At 45.5% G+C, this 25,161-nt stretch overlaps 1 protein-coding gene across 2 annotated transcripts in view; it reads right to left on the bottom strand.

Annotated features, from left to right (window-relative positions):
- LOC137427121 (terminal nucleotidyltransferase 4B) overlaps positions 1-23,374 on the bottom strand; it is a 59,179-nt gene extending 35,805 nt beyond the window's left edge. Inside the window, exons 1-5 of one of the 2 annotated variants that reach the window (XM_068116305.2) lie at positions 22,951-23,374; positions 7,063-7,186; positions 5,253-5,299; positions 4,977-5,097; positions 4,761-4,868 (exon numbers count right to left, since the gene is read on the bottom strand). In XM_068116305.2, the coding sequence (XP_067972406.1) occupies positions 4,761-4,868; positions 4,977-5,097; positions 5,253-5,299; positions 7,063-7,186; positions 22,951-23,261 (711 nt within the window). In that variant the 5' untranslated portion in view covers positions 23,262-23,374. The remainder of the gene's footprint in view (positions 1-4,760; positions 4,869-4,976; positions 5,098-5,252; positions 5,300-7,062; positions 7,187-22,950) is intronic. The other variant, XM_068116306.2, reaches the window with a different exon arrangement.
- Positions 23,375-25,161: the final 1,787 nt, after the last annotated feature.

The raw sequence follows: 25,161 nt of genomic DNA, 5'->3' as shown, positions 1-25,161 counted from the left end.
AGGAAGGAGATGCAGTTGTCTACTGTGAATGACTGGGTGGTGGTGCCCAGGGGGCTGAGGAGTTTGTTTATTGTAGAGAAGAGTGCTTTTGGGTTTCCAGAGCCAGAGTGGATAATTTGAGAGTAGTAGGCGGAGCGGGCACGGGAGAGGGCATCTTTGTTGTGTTGTAGGTGGTCCTTGTAGGCTTGGGAGTGATTTGTGAGACCTGTTTTATTGCGGAGTCTTTCAAGTTGGCGAGCACGAGTTTTCATCAGGCAGAGTTCAGGGGTAAACCAGGGAGCAGAATGGGTGAAAGCAACCGTTTTGGTTTTTATAGGCGCAAGCTGGTCAAGGCAGGAGAGAGTGTGGTTGTAGTAGTCAGTGAGGTCAGAAGGGGTGTGGAGGTCAACGAAGGGAGAAGTGGACATTTTTTCAGAGAGGGTGGATGAGAATGAGGTAGGTGAAAGAGCGTTTAGCTTACGGAAGTTGATAGTGCAATCATGCCTTGGTGCTGGGGTGGGGATGTTGATGGTCATAGTGATGGCTAAGTGGTCAGAGAGGGTGAGGTTGGAGCCAGAGAGATGGTGCAAAATTAATCCAGTGGAGCAGACAAGGTCCAGAATGTGGCCACGGTTATGGGTAGGAAAGTTGACATGTTGAGTGAGGTTAAGGCAGGTGAGTAAATCAGTGAAGTCGGTGGTTATTGTGGAGTCAGTGGAGTCCATGTGGATATTGAAATCACCGAGGAGGAGGATTGAGGGGGAGAGGGAACAGAGCTGGGTCAGAAAGTAGGAGAAGTCAGACAGGAATGATGGGTGTGGTTTGGGAGGGCGGTAGATGACAGCCATGACTGTGTGTGACCAGAGAGTTTAAAAGCCAGGTGTTCAAATGATGGAGCAGATGCGATGGAGATGAGGCTGGTCTTGATGTCCTGTCGGTGAATTACGGCAATTCCACCACCTCGGCCCTCCGAGCGTGGTTTATTGATGTAAGAATATCCATTGGGTGTAGTGAGGTTGAGTGAGAAGTAGTCCAGAGGTTGTTGCCAGGTTTCAGTGAGACAGAGAAAGTCCAGTTTATTTTCCAGAATGTAGTCATTCAGGATGAGGCTTTTGTTGTTGAGGGACCGGGTATTGAACAGGGTGAGCTTGATGTTGCTTTGTACGGTGGGGATGAACTCAGGTGATTTAGCCAGGGTTTGCAGACAGGAGGTGCGATCGTGTGCGTTGCTGTGACCAGGTGCGCTTGGACGATGAGTGGGAGTGCGCTGAGCCGACCAGAGTACGGGAATGAAGTGACCTGTTTGTAAATAAACAAACTTACGACCCGAGCCTCTATGAATGTATCTGGGTCGTCGCAGGAGTCCGTGGGATTTGATTGCAGAGATGCATGATGGGGTGGAGTGAGTATTGAGCAGAAGAAGCCTTGCGGCGGAGTACCTTAGAGCCATGCCAGGCAGGAGCGAAGGGACGAGTAAGAGGCCAAGGTTGAGGAGGCCGAGTAGGCCTTGCCGCAGCGGCTATTCAAGACAGCAAAGGCCGCAGCGGCAAACGCCCGCAGCCGCTAATCAAGCAAACGAAGACCGCAGCGGCAAACAGCCACAGCCGCAAACCAAGACCGCAGCGGCAAACAGCCACAGCCGCAAACCAAGACCACAGCGGCAAACAGCCACAGCCGCAAACAACGGCCACAAACAACGGGAGCGGGCCTGAGGAAACAGTGGAAGAGCCGGGCAGGCGAAGCGAGGAGCAGAGCCGGGACCGAGCAGAGGGCAAACCCAACGGCCAAAAAGCCGCCACGACCACCAGAAAAGCAGACTATATACAATGACCCAGTCGGAAAAGCGGCGATCAAGTAACGCCAGCGTCCTCTCCAGACCGGACCGGAAGCTCCTTGTATAGAGAACCTTTCCGGACCTTTCCCCTTGTATAGAGGGACAAGGGTACTCAGTTCCCAATCCACTGGAATGCGGCCTTCTTTCACCACCAGATTACAGATCTCTGTCATTCTCTTCACACCCCAACTTCCTACTACCTTCAACATATCTCCCACAACTCCCGTCGGCCCTCCCGCTTTTCTACTCTTCATTGCTTTTATCGCTTCCTCAACTTCCTTCTCAGTTATCTTCTCTGCCGGTCCGAAAACTGGGTTACTCTTTATGTTGCCATCCTATTCATTCTCTGCATTCAACAGCATTTCCATATATCTTTTCCATCTTCCTTTAATTCCATCTGGGTCCACAACGATTTGTCCCACTTCATCCTTCAAGCAACTCACCCCCATCACATCGCACCTCTCTTCCGCTATCTGCTTTGCAATCCTGAATAATTGTAATTGTCATGGTTCCCTTTTTGAGGCAATGTTTTTCTAGCCGGATGCCCTTTCTGACGCCAATCCTTTTAGTCGTCTTACGACACGCAGGGATACGGTGTACCTATTCTAAACCAGAGTACACACCGGTACCAAACCACATACATTTCTCAAAAAAAAAGAAAAATTAATACCTCTGTACCAGAGAGCAATTTTATAGTCTGCCTTGAAAGTAAAGACGGGAGGTATCGTTGAAAACAAACTCTTAGCCTTAACAGAACTGGAGAGGAAGAAGGGAGAGACAGGGGGAGGAAGAAGGGAGAGACAGAGGATGAGAGACAGGAGAGAGAGAAAGAGGAGAAAGAGATAGATGAGTAAGAATGGAGGGACAGGGGAGTCAGGAAGCAGGGATGGGGGAGCAAGGACGCAGGAAAGAGGGAAGGGAGAGGAGGAAAGAGGAGAGTGAGGGTAGGAAGAGAGGAGGATAGGAAGAGGAGGATAGGAAGAGGAGGAGAGGATAGGAAGAGAAGATAGGAAGAGAGGATAGGAAGAGGAGAGGAAGAGATGAGAGGACGATAGGAAGAGAGTATAGGAAGAGAGGAGAGGAGGATAGGATGAGAGGATAGGAAGAGAGGAGAGGAGGATAGGAAGAGAGGAGAGGAGGATAGGAAGAGAGGAGAGGAGGATAGGAAGAGAGGAGAGGAGGATAGGAAGAGAGGATAGGAGGATAGGAAGAGAGGAGAGGAGGATAGGAAGAGAGGATAGGAAGAGAGGATAGGAAGAGAGGAGAGGAGGATAGGAAGAAAGGAAGGGAGGATAGGAAAGGAAGCGAGGAGAGGACAGGAAGAGAGGAGAGGACAGGAAGAGAGGAGGAGAGGAGAGGAGGAGAGGAGGAGAGGAGGAGAGGAGGAGAGGGATTGGCAAAGCCAGGACCATATTTCCAATGTTGATCCTTTAACTCTCAATGCTTCACACCCCATTGTCAATGCTGGAAACACACTTCCTTTTCATGGGGTCCACGTTTGCTAGAACCTTTTTCGACAGTCTTGAACACCCCGTCTCGACCGAGGGAAATTATTCCAGTACGATACAACCAACATTATTCTTCACAGTCATACTTCCCCTTCCTCCACCATCACACTCGATTAACCTCAGTGTGTATAGCACCTCAGCACCATCCGACACCAAAATAAGGAATTTCAACTGCAGATTTCGGGTGGTTAAGAAGCCGGCTGTCCGACGGACCAGTACTTAGAGGATTCAAATCAGTTTTTGAAATAAAGTTCAGATGAGTTTAAAGCAACAAAAATTGACGAGTAAATGTTTAAATAAATAATATTGTGCTCCCCGAGTCATCACACGCACCTACCTTTAAGAAACATTTTAACCACATCAGCAAGTAATGTACAAGCTACTCTGGACCCTTGTTAAATTATCGATGCAATTAAAGATAAGTAATACTAAAACAGAGGCGCAAAGAAGAGCCAAAATCGTGCGTTTAACTAGTCTTACAAATAATAACTCAACAAAGTACCAACAAAGGGCCAAGGAAGGTTAAACCAATTATAACTCAACCAAGTACGAGTCGAGGACCAAGGAAGATTAAACCAATTATAACTCAACCAAGTACGAGTCGAGGACCAAGGAAGGTTAAACCAATTATAACTCAACCAGCTACTACTCGAGGACCAAGGAGGATTAAACCAATTATAACTCAACCAGGAACTAGTCAAAGACCAAGGAAGGTTAAACCAATTATAACTCAACCAGGAACTACCTGAACACCAAGGAAGCTGAAACCAATTACAACTCAACCAAGTATGAGTCGAGGACCAAGGAAGATTAAACCAATTATAACTCAACCAAGTACGAGTCGAGGACCAAGGAAGGTTAAACCAATTATAACTCAACCAGCTACTACTCGAGGACCAGAGGGTTAAACCAATTATAACTCAACCAGGAACTACCTGAACACCAAGGAAGCTGAAACCAATTATAACTCAACCAGCTGCTGAGGACCAAGGAAGATTAAACAAATTATAACGAGACTAGGTGCTATCCGAGGATGGCCTCAAAAGGTGGTTCTTTTTTCTTTCAGGTGCTCTCCGAGGACCAAGAATCACTGCAATGATTGACAGATTGGCGAAAAGTTTTTAAAGACAACTCGGGAAACTTTTTTGGAAGGGCTTCTTTGGACTCAGAAGGCCACCTTTTTCATGTCATGTATAATAGAAACAAACAAATATGTTTTGGAGGAGGTGTCAATTCCACATTTGGGTCATTTAGACACCCAATCTTTCAACACAAGCAGTCTAATTTCCAATTCACTTTCCAGAAACCTCATGTAACCCCAAAAATGCAACTCCAATTGATGTCCTCACCAAACAGAGACAACACCCTTCGAGCTCCTCCACGAAGCTGGCAAACCGCAAGCTCTCAAACAAATAAGGAAGAGACAACAAAAGTATCACCTGGACAAACTCCCGGATGAGTTCTGCCGATTTCACTCCGTTTTCCACGTTGAAGCTGATGTCCACCTTGACATCCGACTCTGCGTCAGTCAGTTTGATGATGGGTACCTGCGCATCAACGAGCACAGCGCACGAGTGAAGACACGATGCTGGTAACGACCAATCTGAGCGAACAAAACTACCTTGGCAAGCTTAGCGTTTGCCAATCTAACTCACCGTGGCCTTGTCCAAGACTTTGATGGAGTTTGGAGCGGCGATGCCACGCCGACGCAGTGCCTCTTCGAGGGTCCACAGTGGTAATGAATCCCACTTTCCAAATACCACCAAGTCAATATCACTGAAAACACGATCGTTGCATGAGAAATTGTGTAGGTGAGTAGATGATGTCCTCCGCCAAAACGGTCACAACCCCGACCGTCCAACCTCTCAAAAGTACAAAGCAAAGCAGGAACTAACAAGTAGGTAATAGGTACAGAGGTGGATGGAACATACCTGGTAGGAAGGTATAGACCAGTACGAAAGCTTCCAAATACCTGAACCTGCAAGACAAAAGGGGATCTTTCTCACATACACCACCAGAATATATCAGGTCATAAATGAGAAAAGATGATGCCATGCGAACGCGCCAATGGATATGCGTCCACCCACATTGGACGTTAACCCACAGTTGTGTGATCTCAATTAAACGTCACACGAGAGAGAACAAGAGACCACGAAAGACGCTTCTGACTGGAGTTGTGGTTTGCTCTTACGAAACAAAAATTTAATCAAATTCTCTCTGTATTCGATTCCTCACATGGTGCCAAGTTTGGTTGAAATTCCTCCTGTGGTTCACAAGTTATCATGGCAACAAATATTTTAAATTGGTCACATGACCTTCAACCTATGACTCTTTCGACCTAACATATCAGTTCGTCTTCCTATTAGTCCACATGTGCACCGCATCTGGATGAAATCCCTTCCGTGGTAACAATCGCTCCCCACCCCCTCCGATAACGGACGGATGCACGAACAGCTGGAAGTCCAACCCGAAAACACAATGCATTCGGCCTTTGACTGCGGATGCATGAAAAAAAAAATCCCTGCAAAGATTCTTTCATGGACGATGTGAAAACAGAAGTATTAAAGAGTATGTAGATGCACAGGGAGAAAATCAAAATGAGGAAAGGGAAGAGAATGGCTGATGACAGGAGGAAGAAAAGGTGGTTGGAGGTGTGGAAGGAATGGGTTTGGAATAAAAGTGAAGGAAGTGAAGCTGCAATGATCAGTCTGGATGGGGAGGGGTTGGGGTGGAATGAGGTATGGGGAGGATGAAAAATTCCACATATGCACCGGTGCAACAAATCAACTGTCTCCAAGCCGGAATAATCGTGTGAACGTTTAAAACAAAATAAAATTGACTTCAAAAACTTCTGAGAACCTATAAGTCAGTGCACAAAACAAGATCAACGTACGTAGTGTGTTCAAAAAGTATCCGACCTTTATTTTTCGTGCGTAAAAAAAAAAGAAGCTAGGGAGGCGTTGATTGGTGCATGGATGTAGGCGATCCTAATCCACACGCGTGAATTTTTTCACACCTGCAGAAGCTGTCATTCAACAGCAGACCGCCGATGAATGAGGAAGTGTAAGTGAGCGCCGTCAGATTTTCGTTTTTGACAAAATGACGGAAAAACTTGAACAACGCTACTGCATCAAATTTTGTGTTTCATCAAACTTGCACCAAAACTACAACTTGGTTTCTGGGTCGTACCCATAAACCCAGGACTCCTCGCCAGTGATCACTGTGTTGAGTAAGCTGGGATCGCTGTTCACAGTCTCCAGCATGTCCTGTGCGATCTCCAAACGGAGTTGCTTCTGCTCAATCGTTAGCAGCTTTGGTACGAACTTCGCTGAGATTCTCCTGAAGCCCAAATCCTCCTTCATAATGGAATGAACGGTGTTGAATCTTGCGGATCGTTTCCACTTGGGAATCGCCAAGCTTTACACAAAATTTGATGCAGTAGCGTTGTTCAAGTTTTTCCGTCATTTTGTCAAAAACGAAAAACCGACGGCGCTCACTTACATGTCCTCACTCATCGGCGGTCTGCCGTCGAATGACAGCTTCTGCAGGTGTGAAAAAATTCACGCGTGTGCATTAGGATCGCCTACATACGTGCACCAATCAACGCCTCCCTAGCTTCTTTTTTTTTACGCACGAAAAATAAAGGTCGGATACTTTTTGAACACAGTAGTATAATGCGGGGGACAGCGGTCAAAACACGTGACCAGAGCCACTGGCAACGATTCCACAACGGGCACTCACATCCGCACTTGGCCACAGCTCCTTGATGACCTGTCGGATGCGATCCACCACCTCCGTACGCATGGCGTGCTCGGCGGGCCTCGGAGACATGTACTTGTAAAAATCTATCATCTCGTCGTGCAGGCTGCGTGGGAAAGAGAAATAGCGGGGAGTTAAATGAGTTGAGGGGTCGTATGCCACCGTGCACAATAAGTACCATTGGTGTGATTGGTGGAAGGCTATATCCATGATTTCTCATAGTGGTGGCAACAAATGTGTTGTGGAAACAACCACTGCATAGCTTTCTATTCACAAAACCAAGAGGTTCAGGTTCATACAAACTGAGAACAAGGGTCATGGCGCAGTTAGTATGCAACAGATGCAGGACAAGGACATTCGGAGACGTTAATGTACTTTTCATTTCACATTAACCAGCCGTGCTGACCCATCACTTCGCCGACGGCTTTAATCAAAACACATTGCATATTTATCCGAGATTCTCAATGAGGAGGAAAAATGAAGTGAAACACGGAAAATGTATCTTTTACAACACGTAGTTGTTGCAGCTGTTACCGTCACCATCGTTGTGCTCCATCGTTTTTCCTGTTATTTCCATCTATTCCATTTCCATTATATTTCCATCGGGTGTGCACCCCGGTTTAGAATAGGTACACCGTATCGCTGTGTGGGTAATGAGAGCAATGAAGGTTGGAAAGGGTGGAAATGCGAATGGTTCGGTGGATGTGCGGAGTATCGTTGAGAGAGAGGAAGACAAATGATGAATTGCGAAAAATGATGGGAATAGAGCCTGTGATGGATGCTGTGAAGAGAAACAGGTTGAGATGGTTTGGTCATGTGTTGAGGAAGGATGAAAGTGACTGGTTGAGAAGAGTGATGGAAATGAATGTAGAAGGAAGTCGAGGACGGGGAAGACCGAGAAAGACTTGGCTAAAGATGGTGGAAGAAGAAATGCGGGCAAGGGGGTTAACAAGGAGAGATGCAGAAAATAGGGCAAAATGGAGAAGATTGTCATGGGGACCGCAAGGATAACCCCCGCTCTAGCAGGAAAAATGGCTTAAAATGCATGTTGTGGTAGGAGAAGACCTAAATGGACATGTGGGAAGGATTATAGATGGTTTTGAGGGAGTTCATGGGGGTGACGGATATGGTGTGAGAAATGGAGAAGGTGAAAGGATTTTGGAGTTTGCTGATGGAGCTGATTTGTTGATTTGTAATACTCAGTTCCAGAAAGAGGATAATAAGCTTGTTACATACACGTCAGGTGGGGCGACGACAACCGTCGACTACCTGATGGTGTGTAGGCGAGATAGGGGGTACCTCCGGGACACAAAGGTGATCCCGGGGGAGGAGGCTGTTTCACAGCACCACTTGGTTGTCTGCAACATAAGGGTTAAAGGTGCGAGGAGAGCTCGGCGGGTGAAGTACCAACCGAGAATGAAGGTGTGGAGGTTGAAAGAGGTGACAGTGAGGGAGGCATTAAAAGAGAGGCTGAGTATGGCAGAGGATGATGTGGTTGAGCTTGAAAGTGGTTGGATGTCAATGAAAGATAGTTCTGTTGGGAGACGTTGGTGAGGTATGTGGATGGACAAAAGGACCACCGTGGCACTCAGAAACATGGTGGTGGGATGATGAAGTTGGAAAGAGGATTGGCGAGAAGAGGAAGAAGTTCAAGGAGTGGCAGAAGGTGAATGGTACGGGGGCAGAAGAGGCATAGCATGAAAGTTATAAGGCAGCTAAGAAAGACGTAGCAAAGGCACAGGATGCATGCAGGAAGATGTTCGGAGAACGCTTGGATCGGAAGAGGGTCAGAGAGCGGTATTCAGGATTGCAAAGCAGATAGCAAAAGAGAGGTGTGATGTGATGGGGGTGAGTTGCATGAAGGATGAATTGGGACAAATCGTTGTGGGCCTAGATGGAATTAAAGGAAGATGGAAGAGATATGGAAATGCTGTTGAATGCAGAGAATTAATGTGACGGCAACATCGAGAGTAACCCAGTGTTAGGACCGGCAGAGAAGATAACCGAGAATGAATTTGAGGAAGCGATAAAAGCAATGAAGAGTATAAAAGCGGGAGGGCCGAAGGGAGTTGTGGGAGATATGTTGAAGGCAGCGGGAAGTTGGGGTATGAAGAGAATGCCAGAGATCTGTAATCTGGTGGTGAAAGAAGGCCGCATTCCAGTGGATTGGGAACTGAGTACCCTCGTCCCTCTATACAAGGGGAAAGGTGACCCTCTGGACTTCGGCTCGTATCGAGCGACAAAGTTATTGGAGCATGGAATGAAGGTATTGGCAAGGGTGTTGGAGAAGAGGATAAGGAAGAAAGTGAAAATCGACAAAATGCAGTTTGGAATTATGCCAGGAAGAGGAACGACAAACTCGCTTTTTATTGTAAGGCAGTTGCAGGAGAAGTATATGAAGAAGAGGAAGAAGTTGTTTATTGGGTTTGTTGATATGGAGCAAGCATTTGATAGGGTTCCATGCGAAGTAGAGACATGGGCATTGAGGAAGTTAGGAGTGGAGGAATGGTTGATCACAGTAGTGATGGCAATGTACGAGAGCGCGCACAGCTGTAAGGACGAAGGACGGGAACAGTGGTGAGTTTGAGGTGAAGGTGGAAGTGCATCAGGGGTCGGTACCAAGTCCACTACTATTTGTAGCTGTGATTGAGGTGCTGGCTCGGAATGTAAAGGAGGGTTTACCGTGGGAGTTGTTGTATGCAGATGATCTGGTGTTGATTGCGGAAAGTATGGATGGACTGAAGGAGAAGATGAACAAGTGGAAGGAATGTATGGAGACAAAAGGTCTGAAAGTGAATATCGGAAAAACGAAGGTGATGGCAAGTGGTAAAGCATGTGGTAAGGTGGAAAGAACTGGGAAGTGGCCCTGTGCTGTGTGCAGGACGGGTGTCGGAGTGAACTCCATTTAATGCACAATGTGCGCTGAGTGGGTTCATCAAAAATGTAGTGGTCTGAGAGGGTCATTAACCAGTGTGGCAGCTACATTCAGGTGTAAGGTGTGCACAAAGGGAGCTGCAGATGGAGGAAATGTTGAGTTGGATCATGGAGACGGCGTGAAGCTGGAAGGTGTGAAAACATTTTGCTCCCTCGGAGACGTGATGAATGAAGAAGGTGGATCAGACTCGGCAACGGTTGCTAGAGTGAGATGTGCATGGAAGAAGTTTCGGGAACTGAGTGGCGTGCTGACGAGGAGGGGAGTGTCGTTGAAGCTGAAGGGAAAGGTGTATGCTGCATGTGTGAGAAGTGTTATGATTTATGGGAGCGAGACATGGGTAATGAACATAGAGCAGCAACGAAGGCTGGAAAGGCAAATGGTTCGGCGGTGGATGTGCGGAGTATCGTTGAGAGAGAGAGGAAGACAAATGATGAATTGTGAAAAATGATGGGAATAGGGCCTGTGATGGATGCTGTGAAGAGAAACAGGTTGAGATCGTTTGGTGATGTGTTGAGGAAGGATGAAAGTGTCTGGTTGAGAAGAATGATGGAAATGAATGTAGAAGTAGAGGATGAGGAAGACCGAGAAAGACTTGGCTAAATGTGGTGGAAGAAGAAATGCGGGCAAAGGGGTTAACGAGGGAAAATGCAGAAAATAGGGCAAAATGGAGAAGATCGTCATGGGGCCCACAAGGCTAACCCCCGCTCTGGCAGGGAAAATGGCCATAAAATGCCTGTTGTCGTTTGTATATTTCCCTATAGTTTTGATTTGTATAACCATCTATAATTTTTCGTGCTCCTTACACGTCCGCCAAACTATTTCTAAAGGGTTCCTGCCGTCGTATGATTGGAATCACAACATTAAAGCTCAAGGTCCTGCTTCTTCCTCTTCCCTCCCGGAAAGGAGAGATTTCAAAACAGGCATTCGTATGACGAAACGGACACAAAGTTTTGCTCCAAATAGTTTACTACTTTTCCAAACAAGGAAATAAATCGTTAGCTTTCCAACGGCAGCATTTTTGTTATTCTAAAAGAGTAGGAACCCGTTAGAATAAAATGTGACAGACAGACGGATGCGTCTCCTTTTAGTCATAGAGGAATGACAAGGTGGTTATAATGTTTGAAGACACGCAAATCGGCACAGTACATTCTTCTTCTTTAATGGCCACTATGATTCCCACTTGTAGGTATGGCCAGGGGAAGTTGGCCCAAATCTTTCACGAACCAGCTGGTCAGGCCTTACAATTTCATCATAGCGACCAAACAACTTTCGGCAAACGATGCAACAAGGACAAGCACTTACTTTTAAAAATAAAAAAAATGAGATAATTTTGATCAAAACAAGTAAAGAGATCAACATGAGGACACCAGAGATCGAGCACTTCGCACTTAAGTTACATCAATGCAAACATGCAAGCTCATTATAAATGCTAAATCTCAGTGGAGCCAAAATGAAGGATGATCAGCTTGGTCACCATTGGTGCTGGATTTGAAAATAATTTGTAAAAATGCAAAATTGAGATCTGTCAAAACACTTGTTGCAGTGTTCCAGTCCTTGGCTGACACCACGAGGTGGGAATAATTGGGTCGGGATGTTATTGTAGCATCACCAAATAGCAGTAGCCTTGGGAGATCCTTCATTTTAATATGGAATTACTATATTAACAATCGATACATCCAGAAATTGTACAATTACAATACAGAATGAGAACGGCGCTCCGTAGAGCACATACCTCCCTCCGCCAGGCTGAACAGTTTACATTTTGTATCCCACCGATAGGCCGGATCAGGATTCGCACCTGAGCCAAAGTCTAACCGGCTTGTTCTTGTCACCTAACCAACACACCCACCAAATATTATCCGAATCAGTCCACAACTTTTTGAGATATCCCGTTCACAGCCAAACAGAGACAAACAGGTTTGAAAACAAACACGGTCGACCTTCAGTGGCGGCGACAACAAGGAAGAAAATATGAAGAATCGATGGACATGGGTGGACAAACAAAATGCTCAACAACCTCGGCCTGGACCGTACATTGGCCAAAACCCAAAGGCCGAGCGTCAAATACCTCACGGAAAAGAGGAGAAAAAGTGAACTATCAATGTCTGTAAAGATCGTAATAATGAATTGGGAGCAGTTTCTCCCTTTGCCATGGACTAAACAGCTGAAAGAGTGAAGGTGTCCATTCCTTACCTCCCTTTTACAGTGATCACCTTGGATTGATGTCAATACCATGAGAAAACACCTTAACCTCACATAAAGTACAAATGTACACAAATACCTCCTCCCACTGGGAGCGATGCTATGCCAAAAGTACATACATAGTCGTGGTCAAAAAAATTGGCACCGTTGCACTTTTTTCAAATAATGCATCATTTCTTCCAGAAAATTGCTGAAATAAAAAAATATTGCTACGGTTTTGAGATGTGTACAGTGAGCTCAATAAAGGTTAAAGGTTGCCCCCCATAGATATAATAATCACACAAGCAACATGTAGCCTCATTTGTAGTATAGTTATTTCTTAGTATGTGTGAGAGTAGGCCCTTTCCAGTGTTAATTCTGCGTTGTGTAAAGACAGGAGAATAGACCCCACTTCTGCAAACCATTCTACCTCTGCAGGCGTGATCCATTTCGCTGCCCTTTGCTTGCTCACTAGTCGAGTTAACACGAGGTAAGCCTAAAAAGGTGGGGGCGGCGTTGAGGTCGGGGGCGGGGGCGGCGGAGGCGATGAGGGTAAGCATGAGCCACCAATCAGAGCTCAGAGGTGGTTGCGTCAGAGGGCGTGGTGAGAAGAGTCTGGTGAGTTCCAGAAGGTTCGTGGTGCGGGCCTATTTTACCCGATGCGCAAAGCCCTCAACAGGACTTGCAGAGGGAAGAGAGGACTAAAGCGGAGGACTGGCATCGGGGAGCTTGTGATGAGAGAACTCGCATTGCACCGCTTGATGAACTTGACCATCGCATAAGAACGCGCGCGCTAGCCAACACCCAGTGAAGTGAGGAAGAAGAGTCGGTCGCTAGATATACGCGGGCGCAGCCAGGCGCGTTTATAACGAACTTGCGCATTTCAGCCAAGCGAGTGAACGAGGCTGAGTAACCGCCCTTCGCCGTAAAAGCCGTCCTGCCCTTTGCCGTAAAAGTCCTCCCTACCGTTCGCCCCGATATATCGCCTTTGCTCGAGAGACACGCCACGTGGCCCTGCCTTCGCTGATCATCTTCGCGGACGTGCCGGGGACCGTGGAGAGCTGGACGAGGACCATCCTTGGCCGTGCTGGGGAACACCTGCCCGTCTGCAATACCCCATGTGAGTGTGAGTGAGACGGGCCCGTTGTCTCTGGGGTAATTAAGACTGTATAAGGATTGCTCTGTGTCTCTTCGTCCTGAACTGTATATACGTGTAATTAAACCTATCTGTTCTTCCTTTCTTCTGAATTCGATCATTCCCGTGATTTCTCCATTTGGCTAAGCGTGGCACGAATAAGATCGCTCCAATCGGGTTCCATTAATTAAGACAGCGCGGCTCACGTGTACGCAAACCGCTCGGCGTACTCCAACCTCACGTGGTTCGTGCAAGGCTTGTTTCCTTGCTTCCAGGGCAGAGCGAGTACTTAGGTACGAGCGAGAATTTGGTCCCGAAACCCTATTTTGCGCTGTCCAGAAGGGACGTCGCAAGCCCCGGTTCCGCTAGGCCCAGTAAAGACAAGGGGATTAATCCCCCCTTGATAAGGGGAGAAGGCCGGCGAGAGAACCGTAACAATATTTTCGTATCCACATATGTATTTCTTTGGTTTGCAGTGGAACAAAACAAAAAAAGCTGAAAAAATTACTAAATCTTAGCTTATTCCACATAGAAATCCGAAAATTGGCAGGATAATATTTTCGGCACCTTTTAGAAGTTGTTCGAAATAATTAGATTTCAAGCAGGTGATTCTCCTTCACTTTGGAATTGAACTCACCTGCAATATAAAAATCACTCATTCAACCAGTTTGAATGGAGAAAAGGAGTCATTCTGCTGTTTAGTGTCACTGTGTGTACTGCAATGAGCATGGAGAAAAGAAAACCAGAGAATTATCTGAGGAGGTTAAACACAAGATTGTAGCCAAGCATGGACAATCTCAAGGCTACAAGTCCATCTCCAGAGACCTTGATGTTCCTGTGTCCACGGTACGCAATGTTATCCGGAAGTTTAAGGCCCATTGCACTATAGCCAACCTCCCTGGACGTGGCCGAAAGAGAAAACTTGATCGAAAATTGCAGCGAAGGATTGTTTCGAATGGTGGAGAAAGCACCTCAATCAACTCCCAGACAGATTCAAGCTGACCTTCAGACACAAGGTACGACAGTTTAAACTTGCACCATCCATCACCAACTCAATGAAAGGGGGTTCTATGGTAGGAGACCCAGGAGGACCCCACTGCTGAGAAAAACATAAGAAAGCCCGACTGGAGTTTGCCAAAACACACCTGAACAAGCCAAAATCCTTCTGAGAGAATGTCATGTGGACAGATGAGACCAAATTAGCGTTTTTTTGTGAAAGCACTTCATCTCCATGTTTACAGAAAACAAAATGAAGACTTCAAAGAAAAGAACACCTTCCCTACAGTCAAACATGGAGGAGGTGCAGTGATGTTTTGGGGTTGCTGTGCTACCTCTGGCACTGGGTGCCTTGAATGTGTGCATGGTATAATGAAATAAGGAGATTACAAAGGCATTTTGGAGCGCAATGTTCAACCCAGTGTCAAAAAGGTGGGTCTCAGTCGAAGTTCCTGGGTCTTTCAGCAGGACAATGACCTCAAACACTTCAAGAAGCAACCAGGAATGGTTCAAGACAAAACGTTAGACTGTTCTGAAGTGGCCAGAAATGAGTCCAGATCTAAATCCCATTGAACACCTGTGGGGAGATCTGAAAATAGCAGTTGGGAGAACGCACCCTTCAAATCTGGGAGAACTAGAGCAGTTTGCACAAGAAGAGTAGGCCAAAGTGCAAGTAGAAAGGTGGAGGAATCTCATTCATGGCTATGGGAAGCGCTTGACTGCAGTTATTTTGTCCAAATTCTGTGCTACCAAATATTAATTCTCGGGTGTCAATAATTTTGTCAATGCCATTTTTTTATTTTCTGATTTAAAAGGATACATTAAGTTCTGAATGAAAAACAAAGGTTCTGTAATATTAACAGTGAAATAAAGAATTGTGGGGACCAAATACTTTCGTCAATTTCAACCTATTTTTAGAAAGAATTGCGAGTTATTTGAAATAAGTGCAAGGGTGCCAATATTTTTGGCCATGACTGTACAGGTATTTACACAGAAAGAAACCCTCCACAATTAACACACAATACTATTGATGCTTTTTTTTTTTAACCACCTCGAGTACAAATACCAGTTTTTAACCTCATTCAGTCCAGGAGTGGGGCAAACCAGTCAAGTCGCAAAGACAAACATACCCGTCTAAAATTATAGTATTAGCAGCAAAAGTCCCCTTCGCTTCGCTGACATTTAATCTCGAGCAAAAGGTCCCATCGCTTCGCTGAATGATTTAATCTAAAGCAAAAGTCCCCTTCGCTTCACTGAATGATTTAATCTAAAGCAAAAGTCCCCTTCGATTCGCCGACTCATTTAATCTAAGGCAAAAGTCCCCTTCGCTTCGCTTACATTTAATCTAAAGCAAAAATCCCCTTCGCTTCGCTGACTGATTTAATCCAGAGCAAAAGTACCCTTCGTCTCGCTGACGGGTTTAATCTAGAGCAAAAGTCCCCTTCGATTCGCTGACTGCTTTAAGCTAAAGCAAAAGTCCCCTTCGATTTGCTGACTGATTTAATCCAGAGCAAAAGTCCCCTTCATTTCGCTGACGGGTTTAATCTAGAGCAAAAGTCCCCTTCGCTTCGCCGACTGATTTAAGCTAAAGCAAAAGTCCCCTTCGCTTCACCGACTGATTTAAGCTAAAGCAATAGTCCCCTTCGATTCGCTGACTGATTTAATCTAAAGCAAAAGTCCCCTTCGCTTCGCTGACTGATTTAAGCTAAAGCAAAAGTCCCCTTCGCTTCGCTGACTGATTTAAGCTAAAGCAAAAGTCCCCTTCGATTTGCTGACTGATTTAATCTAAAGCAAAAGTCCCCTTCGATTCGCTGACTGATTTAAGCTGAAACAAAAGTCCCCTTCACTTCGCTGACTGATTTAATCTAAAGCAAAAGACCCCTTCGATTCGCTGACTGATCTAATCTAAAGCAAAAGTCCCCTTCGCTTCACTGACTGATTTAAGCTAAAGCAAAAGTGCCCTTCGCTTCGCTGACTGATTTAAGCTAAAGCAATAGTCCCCTTCGCTTCACCGACTGATTTAATCCAAAGCAAAAGTCCCCTTCGCTTCGCTGACTGACTTAATCTAAAGCAAAAGACCCCTTCGCTTCACTGACTGATTTAAATCTAAAGCAAAAGTATGTTGTACTTCAAACATTCTGCTCTATTCGCCCAATACTTTGCCCGAGGTCATCTTCCATCATATGTTTGGAAGTAGCTAACATCACCTTTATCAACCATCCTTGCTGCTTATTCACATCACGAGGAAAAATTAAAATAAAATAAAAAACACTCCCGCTTCTCTTTGAAGCTCCGTGTTGGAGTCTTTGGTTTGAACTGCCGCTTAAAATGAGCGACATTAAACATTTTGAAAATTTCGAATTATTCCGATTCAGATTTCAACATCGACGCAATGCATGTTATCAAGTTTTTCAATCTTTCCTGACAAAAGATGATGATTTGTCGTGCCGGATACAACACACATTTACAGAGATAAATGGGTTCTTCTCCCACCCTCAGATATGGTTATGGACACTGAAAAGCTATGGGGTTATTGGCCTCAAGGGCCAATTTGCCTGCGAGCCGACAGCAGCACCGCCTGGCCCCACATCCCATCACAATTATAGCGACCTTTGGTGGCCAAAACGGACATCAAGGCCAACGTGTGGTAGCTTATAATTATTTCTCACAGATACTGAAGTACCGGCACCCAAAACTTGGGACCTCCAGATGCTACGATTCAGCTGTAAAAAAAAAAAAAAACACTTAAAAATATGTAAACAAACAAACATGTATCGAGCTATTATATATATATACAATTATATATACATATATGCTTATATATATGCATATATGCTAATATACATCTATAAAAATAAAAGTGTGTGAGTGAGTGAGTGAGTGAGTGTGTGTGCGTGTGTGTGCGTGTGTGTGCGTGTGTGTTACCTATAGACTCCTAAACGGAGAGGCTCACGTACTTGATTTTTGGCATAGACATGGCCATTGGGCCTGGGAAGTACATGGCCGACCTAAAAATGACCTCCGATGACGACATCCATATTTTTTATTCATATTTAACTTAGCGCATTTCAGCGAAGAAAATTATACACTGATCTCAGCCTGTGCCAGAGCAGCTCGCCGATTCGCTCAGAGCGATCACGTGATGTTCCATCCTCGCCACCAGACTCCACGCTGCCTGCTAAACTATAGATCAGTGGCTACACTTCCACGCAGGCTGCATTGGGATTATGTGGGGATTATCAGCGGCAGCCTGGTCACCAGCGTCTGAAGAATGAAGTTTGGACGTATGAGCCAGGCCAGGCTGCCAAGTTCAAGTTGCCCGATACCCTGCCTGTTTACACTCTCTGCGAATGTACGGGGGTCGAGGCTCCTGTGTGTGGGGGGGTGGGGGGGGGGAGGGGGGGGGAGGGAGGGGGGTCTGTCCAAAGTTTGTCCGAGGCCTTGTTTTTTTTTTCTTTCATCTTTAGATCCATATTGCTAGCCATAACTTAGCGCATTTCCGATTGGGTTCTGAACATTACAGCCGCTGCCTCTGCCACAGCTCAGAGCGATCACGTGACAATTTTCAAGTTTGCAAGGAAGAGGGCACTAGGCCCCAACCACCTATACACATCACTGCCTGCGCCATCAATTTGAATGTTATCGGTTACCTTTTATGGCTCGCTCAGGATCTTCGTCAGGCTCGCGAGCAAGTTAGCCAATCACCTGGGAGGATGAGGCCACGTTGGCCATGCCCACGCCGTGGCATTAGCAAGACGTCGTTTGTTTGATTGCAGAGTCGTTCAGGATCTTCATCTGGCTAGCGAGCGAGTCAGGTTACCATGTATAAACATTAAAAAAATTGAATTTGTCTACGAGTTCACACATGGAAGACTGCATGTCTGGTGTGTTGCGATTGTGAGAATATAGATTCTGATGTTATGTGTACATTAATACATTTTTGAAACTATCATTTTATGTAAACATCGCCCTTCTTAAATTATTATGCAGGGCTTGGTTCCTGTCCGAGGGGCATTGTGTCCGGGAGGACCCAGCGAAGCCCTATATAAGAAAGCTGTACTATATAAGAGAGATTGTCTGTCTGTGTCTGTGTCGCCATTTTTCCTCAGAGATGGCCAAACGGATCGTCGGCAAATTTTCAGAGGTTCATCAGTGATTGCCTGGGAGTGTTTTACACCAAAAAAAAAAAGAAAAAAAAAAAGTCTTTTTGCAGTTTTTCTTTTTTTAAATAAATAAATCGCTGGATAGTGACTAAGCCTTTTTTAATTAATGAAAGATATATACAAGTACACATTCGCATAAAAAAACAAAAAATCACCAGACATTTGAATACAAATAAATCAAAATTCTGGAAGTGTACAAAGTTGGTGGTACGGCTTCTTCTTCTTCCTGATCAGCATCACACTTACCTCGGAAACGTGATGAACGCCACATTCACCCACCAGCATATATATGAACCCCCTCCCTTCCCCTGCCTCCCCCCTCCCCCCTCCCCTCCTCATCTCCCCTCCCCACCTCCCTCCGACACCTCACCCCCCCTTCCCTCCCCTCCTCCCCTCCCCCTCCTCCCCTGCCTGGCAACGCCGGGTACTTCTGCTAGTATACATATATGCTAATATATATATATATATATACTAAATATATATATATATATACTAAATATATATATATATATACTAAATATATATATATACTAAATATATATATATATATATATATACTAAATATATATATATATATACTAAATATATATATATATACTAAATATATATATATATATACTAAATATATATATATATATATACTAAATATATATATATATATATATACTAAATATATATATATATATATATATACTAAATATATATATATATATATATACTAAATATATATATATATATATATACTAAATATATATATATATATATATACTAAATATATATATATATATATATACTAAATATATATATATATATATATATATACTAAATATATATATATATATATATATATACTAAATATATATATATATATATAATATATACTAAATATATATATATATATATATACTAAATATATATATATATATATATACTAAATATATATATATATATACTAAATATATATATATATATACTAAATATATATATATATATATATATATACTAAATATATATATACTAAATATATATATATATATACACTAAATATATATATACTAAATATATATATATACTAAATATATATATATATACTAAATATATATATATACTAAATATATATATATATACTAAATATATATATATATACTAAATATATATATATATACTAAATATATATATATATATCTCTATATATAAAGGTCTGTGTGTGTGTGTGTGTGTGTGTGTGTGTCTGTCTGTCTGTATGTCCGCTTATAACTCAAGAACTACACATCGGAGAAAAGTTTTAGACACAGATTCGGAATCAGCATAAAATCCTGGTGGTTTTAGGCTACGTTTTATTTTAATATCAATGGTTTAAAAAACCGCGCCAGCTGCAATTCCATGGTGTAGTTTGTGGCGGCGCTAGACGTTCGGGGTGTATTGCAATGGTTTGTCGGGTTTGGCTGTGGGTCCAGAATAGCTCCCATTTCCTTATGTTCTTCCACTTTTATTTTGATTCTTCTGTTACAACGCCTTCCTTATCTACCTTATATCCCCCCCCCCCCCCCGACGAGGCCTCTACATAATTTCATGCGGCAGAATTTCGTGCATTTTGAATGAAAGAAGTGAGACGAAGTTGTAGGAGGAGGAAGAGGCGCGGTCACTGTGGAGGCCTCGATCATGAGTGGAAATGGCGGGAATTGCGTTTGTATCGCAAAGTAAAGGATCTGCATTCATTTCTGAACTTGCATTGGTGGATTGTTATACATCTGCATTATTTTTCATTAAAAAAACTATGTTGAACTTGAAGGCTCCAAGCACGGACTATATATATAGCCCTCATTGAGGTAAAAATAAAAAGCCTGCTATCGCTTGCCAAGCTAGCCGTTCCCCCCTCCCCTCCCTCACTCTCCTCTCCCCCCTTCCCCTCCCTCCTCCCCCTCCACTCCCCCTCACCTCCCCCCCCCTCCACCTCCACTCCTCCTCCCCCCTCCCCTCCCCCTCTCACTCCCCCTCCACTCCCCCCTCCCCTCTCCTCCTCCTCCCCCTCCCTCCCTCCTCTTCTCCCCCCTCCTCTTCTCCCCTCCCCACCCTCTCCTCCCCCCCCCCCCCGTTCCCCTCTCCTCCCTCCCCTCCCCTCCGCTCCCCTCCCCCCCCCAGTTTCCCTCCCCTCCCCTTCCCCCTTCCTCCTCCCCTCGCTTCCCCTCGCTTCCCCCGCCCGGCAGTGCCGGGTACTTCCATGGCCAGCTGTGCGTGGGCTGCTCAAGGGTTGGAAAACCAAGCAATCTTTATGTCTTGGCACCACGTAAGAAAACCAGAAATGTTGTATACCAAGAGGTTTGAGAAATTGAAAATTGACAAAACGTCATGTAGGAAATGTACTGTGATATTGCTGTAAAATATACATGTTCTTTTCATCATATATTTGTATTATTCTTATTCAACCCGGGCACCTCAGCTAGTACTAAATATATATATACTAAATATATATATACTAAACACACACACACACACACACACACACACACACACACACACACACACACACACACACACACACACACACACACACACACACACACACACACACACACACACACACACACACACACACACACACACACACACACACACACACACACACACACACACACACACACACACACACACACACACACACACACACACACACACACGATGGGTAGGTGCAGACTGGAAGTTTGGGACGATTACACCTCACCACCACATAATTCAAAACACCTCACCACCATAAAACACGTAATAAAAACACCTCACCACCACGAAATTGAAAACACCTCTCCACCATAAAACACGTAATAAAAACACCTCACTATCACAAAATTGAAAACACCTCACAGCCATAAAACACGTAATAAAGCTCGTCTCGCACAGCCAATCAGCAGTTTTCCGCCTTGTTACGTCACAACATGCTCATCTCGCACAGCCAATCAGCAGTTTCCCGCCTTGTTACCACATCACGAGAAGCTCGTCTCGCACAGCCAATCAGCAGTTTCCCACCTTGTTACCACGTCACGACAAGCTCGTCTCGCACAGCCAATCAGCAGTTTCCCGCCTTGTTACGTCACAACATGCTCATCTCGCACAGCCAATCAGCAGTTTCCCACCTTGTTACCACGTCACGAGAAGCTCGTCTCGCACAGCCAATCAGCAGTTTCCCACCTTGTTACCACGTCACGACAAGCTCGTCTCGCACAGCCAATCAGCAGTTTCCCGCCTTGTCACCACGTCACGACAAGCTCGTCTCGCACAGCCAATCAGCAGTTTCCCGCCTTGTCACCACGTCACGAGAAGCTCGTCTCGCACAGCCAATTAGCAGTTTCCCGCCTTGTTACCACGTCACGAGAAGCTCGTCTCGCACAGCCAATTAGCAGTTTCCCGCCTTGTTACCACGTCACGAGAAGCTCGTCTCGCACAGCCAATCAGCAGTTTCCCACCTTGTTACCACGTCACGACAAGCTCGTCTCGCACAGCCAATCAGCAGTTTCCCGCCTTGTTACCACGTCACGAGAAGCTCGTCTCGCACAGCCAATCAGCAGTTTCCCACCTTGTTACCACGTCACGAGAAGCTCGTCTCGCACAGCCAATCAGCAGTTTCCCGCCTTGTTTCCACGTCACGAGAAGCTCGTCTCGCACAGCCAATCAGCAGTTTCCGCCTTGTCACCACGTCACGAGAAGCTCGTCTCGCACAGCCAATCAGCAGTTTCCCGCCTTGTTACGTCACGAGAAACACAATCGCCATTTGGTTACTCCAGATATCTCCGCCGAAGCGATTAATGTTTGTTTGTTTTTGTGCAATTCAATTACTTTTTTTTGGCCCTCGACATCTGCTCAGTGCGGGAATGTCGGAGGTTCGAATCCAGGACGAGTCACAACAAAAACGACCAACTAAAATAAATAAATGCTACGTGCTGCGTCGTACCTTGACGCTGAGCATTTTACAAAAAGCACGGACGAAAACCATAGGTTGGCAACCATTGCGCACGCTTCGATGAGCCCAATGGCGTCCCTCCTGCACCCTGTGCTCGCGATCTCGGTGTCATGGAGACGCTCCCACACGGACATCAATCACGGGACTTGAGTAACACGATGGATAAAACATGTGGCGTCACGTGTGGAGCACCGGAACCGGGGCTGCCGGCGTCGCCAGTCAAGGGTTCAGATGGGAACGCCGACGGACAAACCCGCTCAAACTCGGGAAAAGGAAAACCGATCACTTAAATCGCATGGAAAAGAAAAGTTTCCTGAGAAGATCTCAAAGCACGATGCTCATTGGTCCAAAACATCACGTGGAACAACCCAACGATGTACGAATCCACCTTATTGGTGACATTCTATACCTGGGCCTACGGAAAACGAGACCCCAAAATACTTCGGTCCAACACCCACCCACACGCACCCCCCACCCGACGGGAATCACATTGACCGTATGCACTCACCCGAGCACTCCATCCACGTAACGTCGCACTTTCCAGGGCATCCCTCCAGCCACGGTGAGCAAAGCCAAGTGCACGCCGTTCGTACAGGCCCGAGTATCCCGCTTGCGCTTCCCCAGGCCTGCTCGGACCTCGGCCGGGCCCTCCGAGGCGGCGGCCTGCAGAGCGAGGAAATCGTCGTGTCGCCGCATGGCGCCCGTCTGCAGGTACAGGTTCAAACCCCCGACTCCCTGCGTCGTTTCCCACACTTGCATCCACAGAGCGTTCGCGGGGCCCAGTTGCTCAGGCTGCAGCCACGCGAGCCGAGGATCCATGCAAAGCGGTCCGTAGAGCTCGACCGCACCCAGCGTGGTCGCGAATGCCGAGCGTTCCACCGAGTTCCGACGGGGACGAGCCAAAATGGTGGCGCCCACGGCGCGAAAAATCGTGTACTGCGCATGCGCGGTACGTTTGAACGGGGCGCCGACCAATAGGAAACCGCCCGCGTCCCTGCGTCACCAACCGACGCGCTTTCCCGACTTCGCGTCTTTAACGTGACGTCGGATTTGCAGGAAGGGAATGGGCGGGGCCAATGTAAGCACGAAACCGAAATTAACTCTTCAACAGAAAACAAATGCCTTTGACTCCAGTATCCGTAAACGTCTATAAAATACGTACTCGTAGATATTAATCAACAAAGTCATGAGAAGAGGTGAGCGCTTCACGTTTCGACCATTCACCCTTCATTGCTTCATCAGAGTAAAAAGATCGTCACTCTTATTCTTACCGTTTTTCAGTTAAAAAAAATATTGTTTACCTGTATAACTAAACATTGTTTCAAACTATGGGTGTAAATGTCAGCATGGTCATGTAAACGAGATAACAGGTAAGGGACTGGGTGAGGAGTCTACCTATTAATTACCTGTCAATCGAGCTGGGAGGTTCAATTTCTGCCATATTTACGTACATAATAAATAGATAGGCACAAACGAGACGTCAAAGGTACCTCCTGTTACGGTATGAGAGGAGACGAAGGTAATGGGGCACCGCAAACATCACCGAAGCTTTCAAGCTCACACCTGCAAAGGTGTATTGCAAACAAAGGACGTCACCCACTGTACCAGGGTCATGAGACCGAGTTTGCGTGGTGTATTGTCCGGGCGTGTCAAGAAGGGAAGAAGAAGAATCGTTTAATACAAGTTTGAAAGGTGCGCACGGCTCTGAGAACCAGATCTGACCACTCGTAGGTGAGAGCAATGCTCGAATAATGCAACCATATACCTGTGAACAATGTGAAGTTTATACCTGTGAACAATGTGAAGTATATACCTGTGAACAATGTGAAGTATACATCTGTGAACAATGTGAAGTATACACCTGTGAACAATGTAAAGTATACACCTGCGAACAATGTAAAGTATACACCTGTGAACAATGTAAAGTATACACCTGTGAACAATTTGAAGTATCCCCCTGTGAACAATGTGAGGAATGCGTCTGTGACGAATACACCTGTGAACAATGTGAAGTATACATCTGTGAACAATGTGAAGTATACACCTGTGAACAATGTAAAGTATACACCTGTGAACAATGTGAGGAATGGGTCTGTGACGAATACACCTGTGAACAATGTGAATTATACATCTGTGAACAATGTAAAGTATACACCTGTGAACAATGTGAAGTATCCCCCTGTGAACAATGTGAGGAATGCGTCTGTGACTAATACACCTGTGAACAATGTGAAGTAAACACATGTGAACAATGTAAAGTATACACCTGTGAACAATGTGAAGTATACACATGTGAACAATGTAAAGTATGCACCTGCTTCACAAGCACCAATTGACGGGGATTCCAAGTCAAGGAAATGTAGCAACCCATGGAGAAAGAAAAAAGGTGCTGAACTTGAACCAATGGACGAGCTCCGTTTATAACAATATTGAACTGACGTCCGAGGGTAGGTTCATGGTCATTTAACAAAGTAGATCACCAAATAGCAATGGTCGGGGAAGATGGTGCACAATGGACCTTTCCGCAATGGTCGGGAGGATGGTGCACAATGGACCTTTCCGCACTGGTCGGGAGGATGGTGCACAATGGACCTTTCCGCAATGGTCGGGAGGATGGTGCACAATGGACCTTTCCGCAATGGTCGGGAGGATGGTGCACAATGGACCTTTCCGCAATGGTCGGGAGGATGGTGCACAATGGACCTTTCCAAGGAGAAGA

Source organism: Myxine glutinosa, chromosome 5 (assembly GCF_964187855.1).
Source record: "Myxine glutinosa chromosome 5, kmMyxGlut1.1, whole genome shotgun sequence".
In the NCBI taxonomy this organism is placed as follows: domain Eukaryota; kingdom Metazoa; phylum Chordata; class Myxini; order Myxiniformes; family Myxinidae; genus Myxine; species Myxine glutinosa.
The sequence above is the reverse complement of the archived record's forward strand: the minus strand, read 5'-3'. Positions and strand labels throughout refer to the sequence as shown.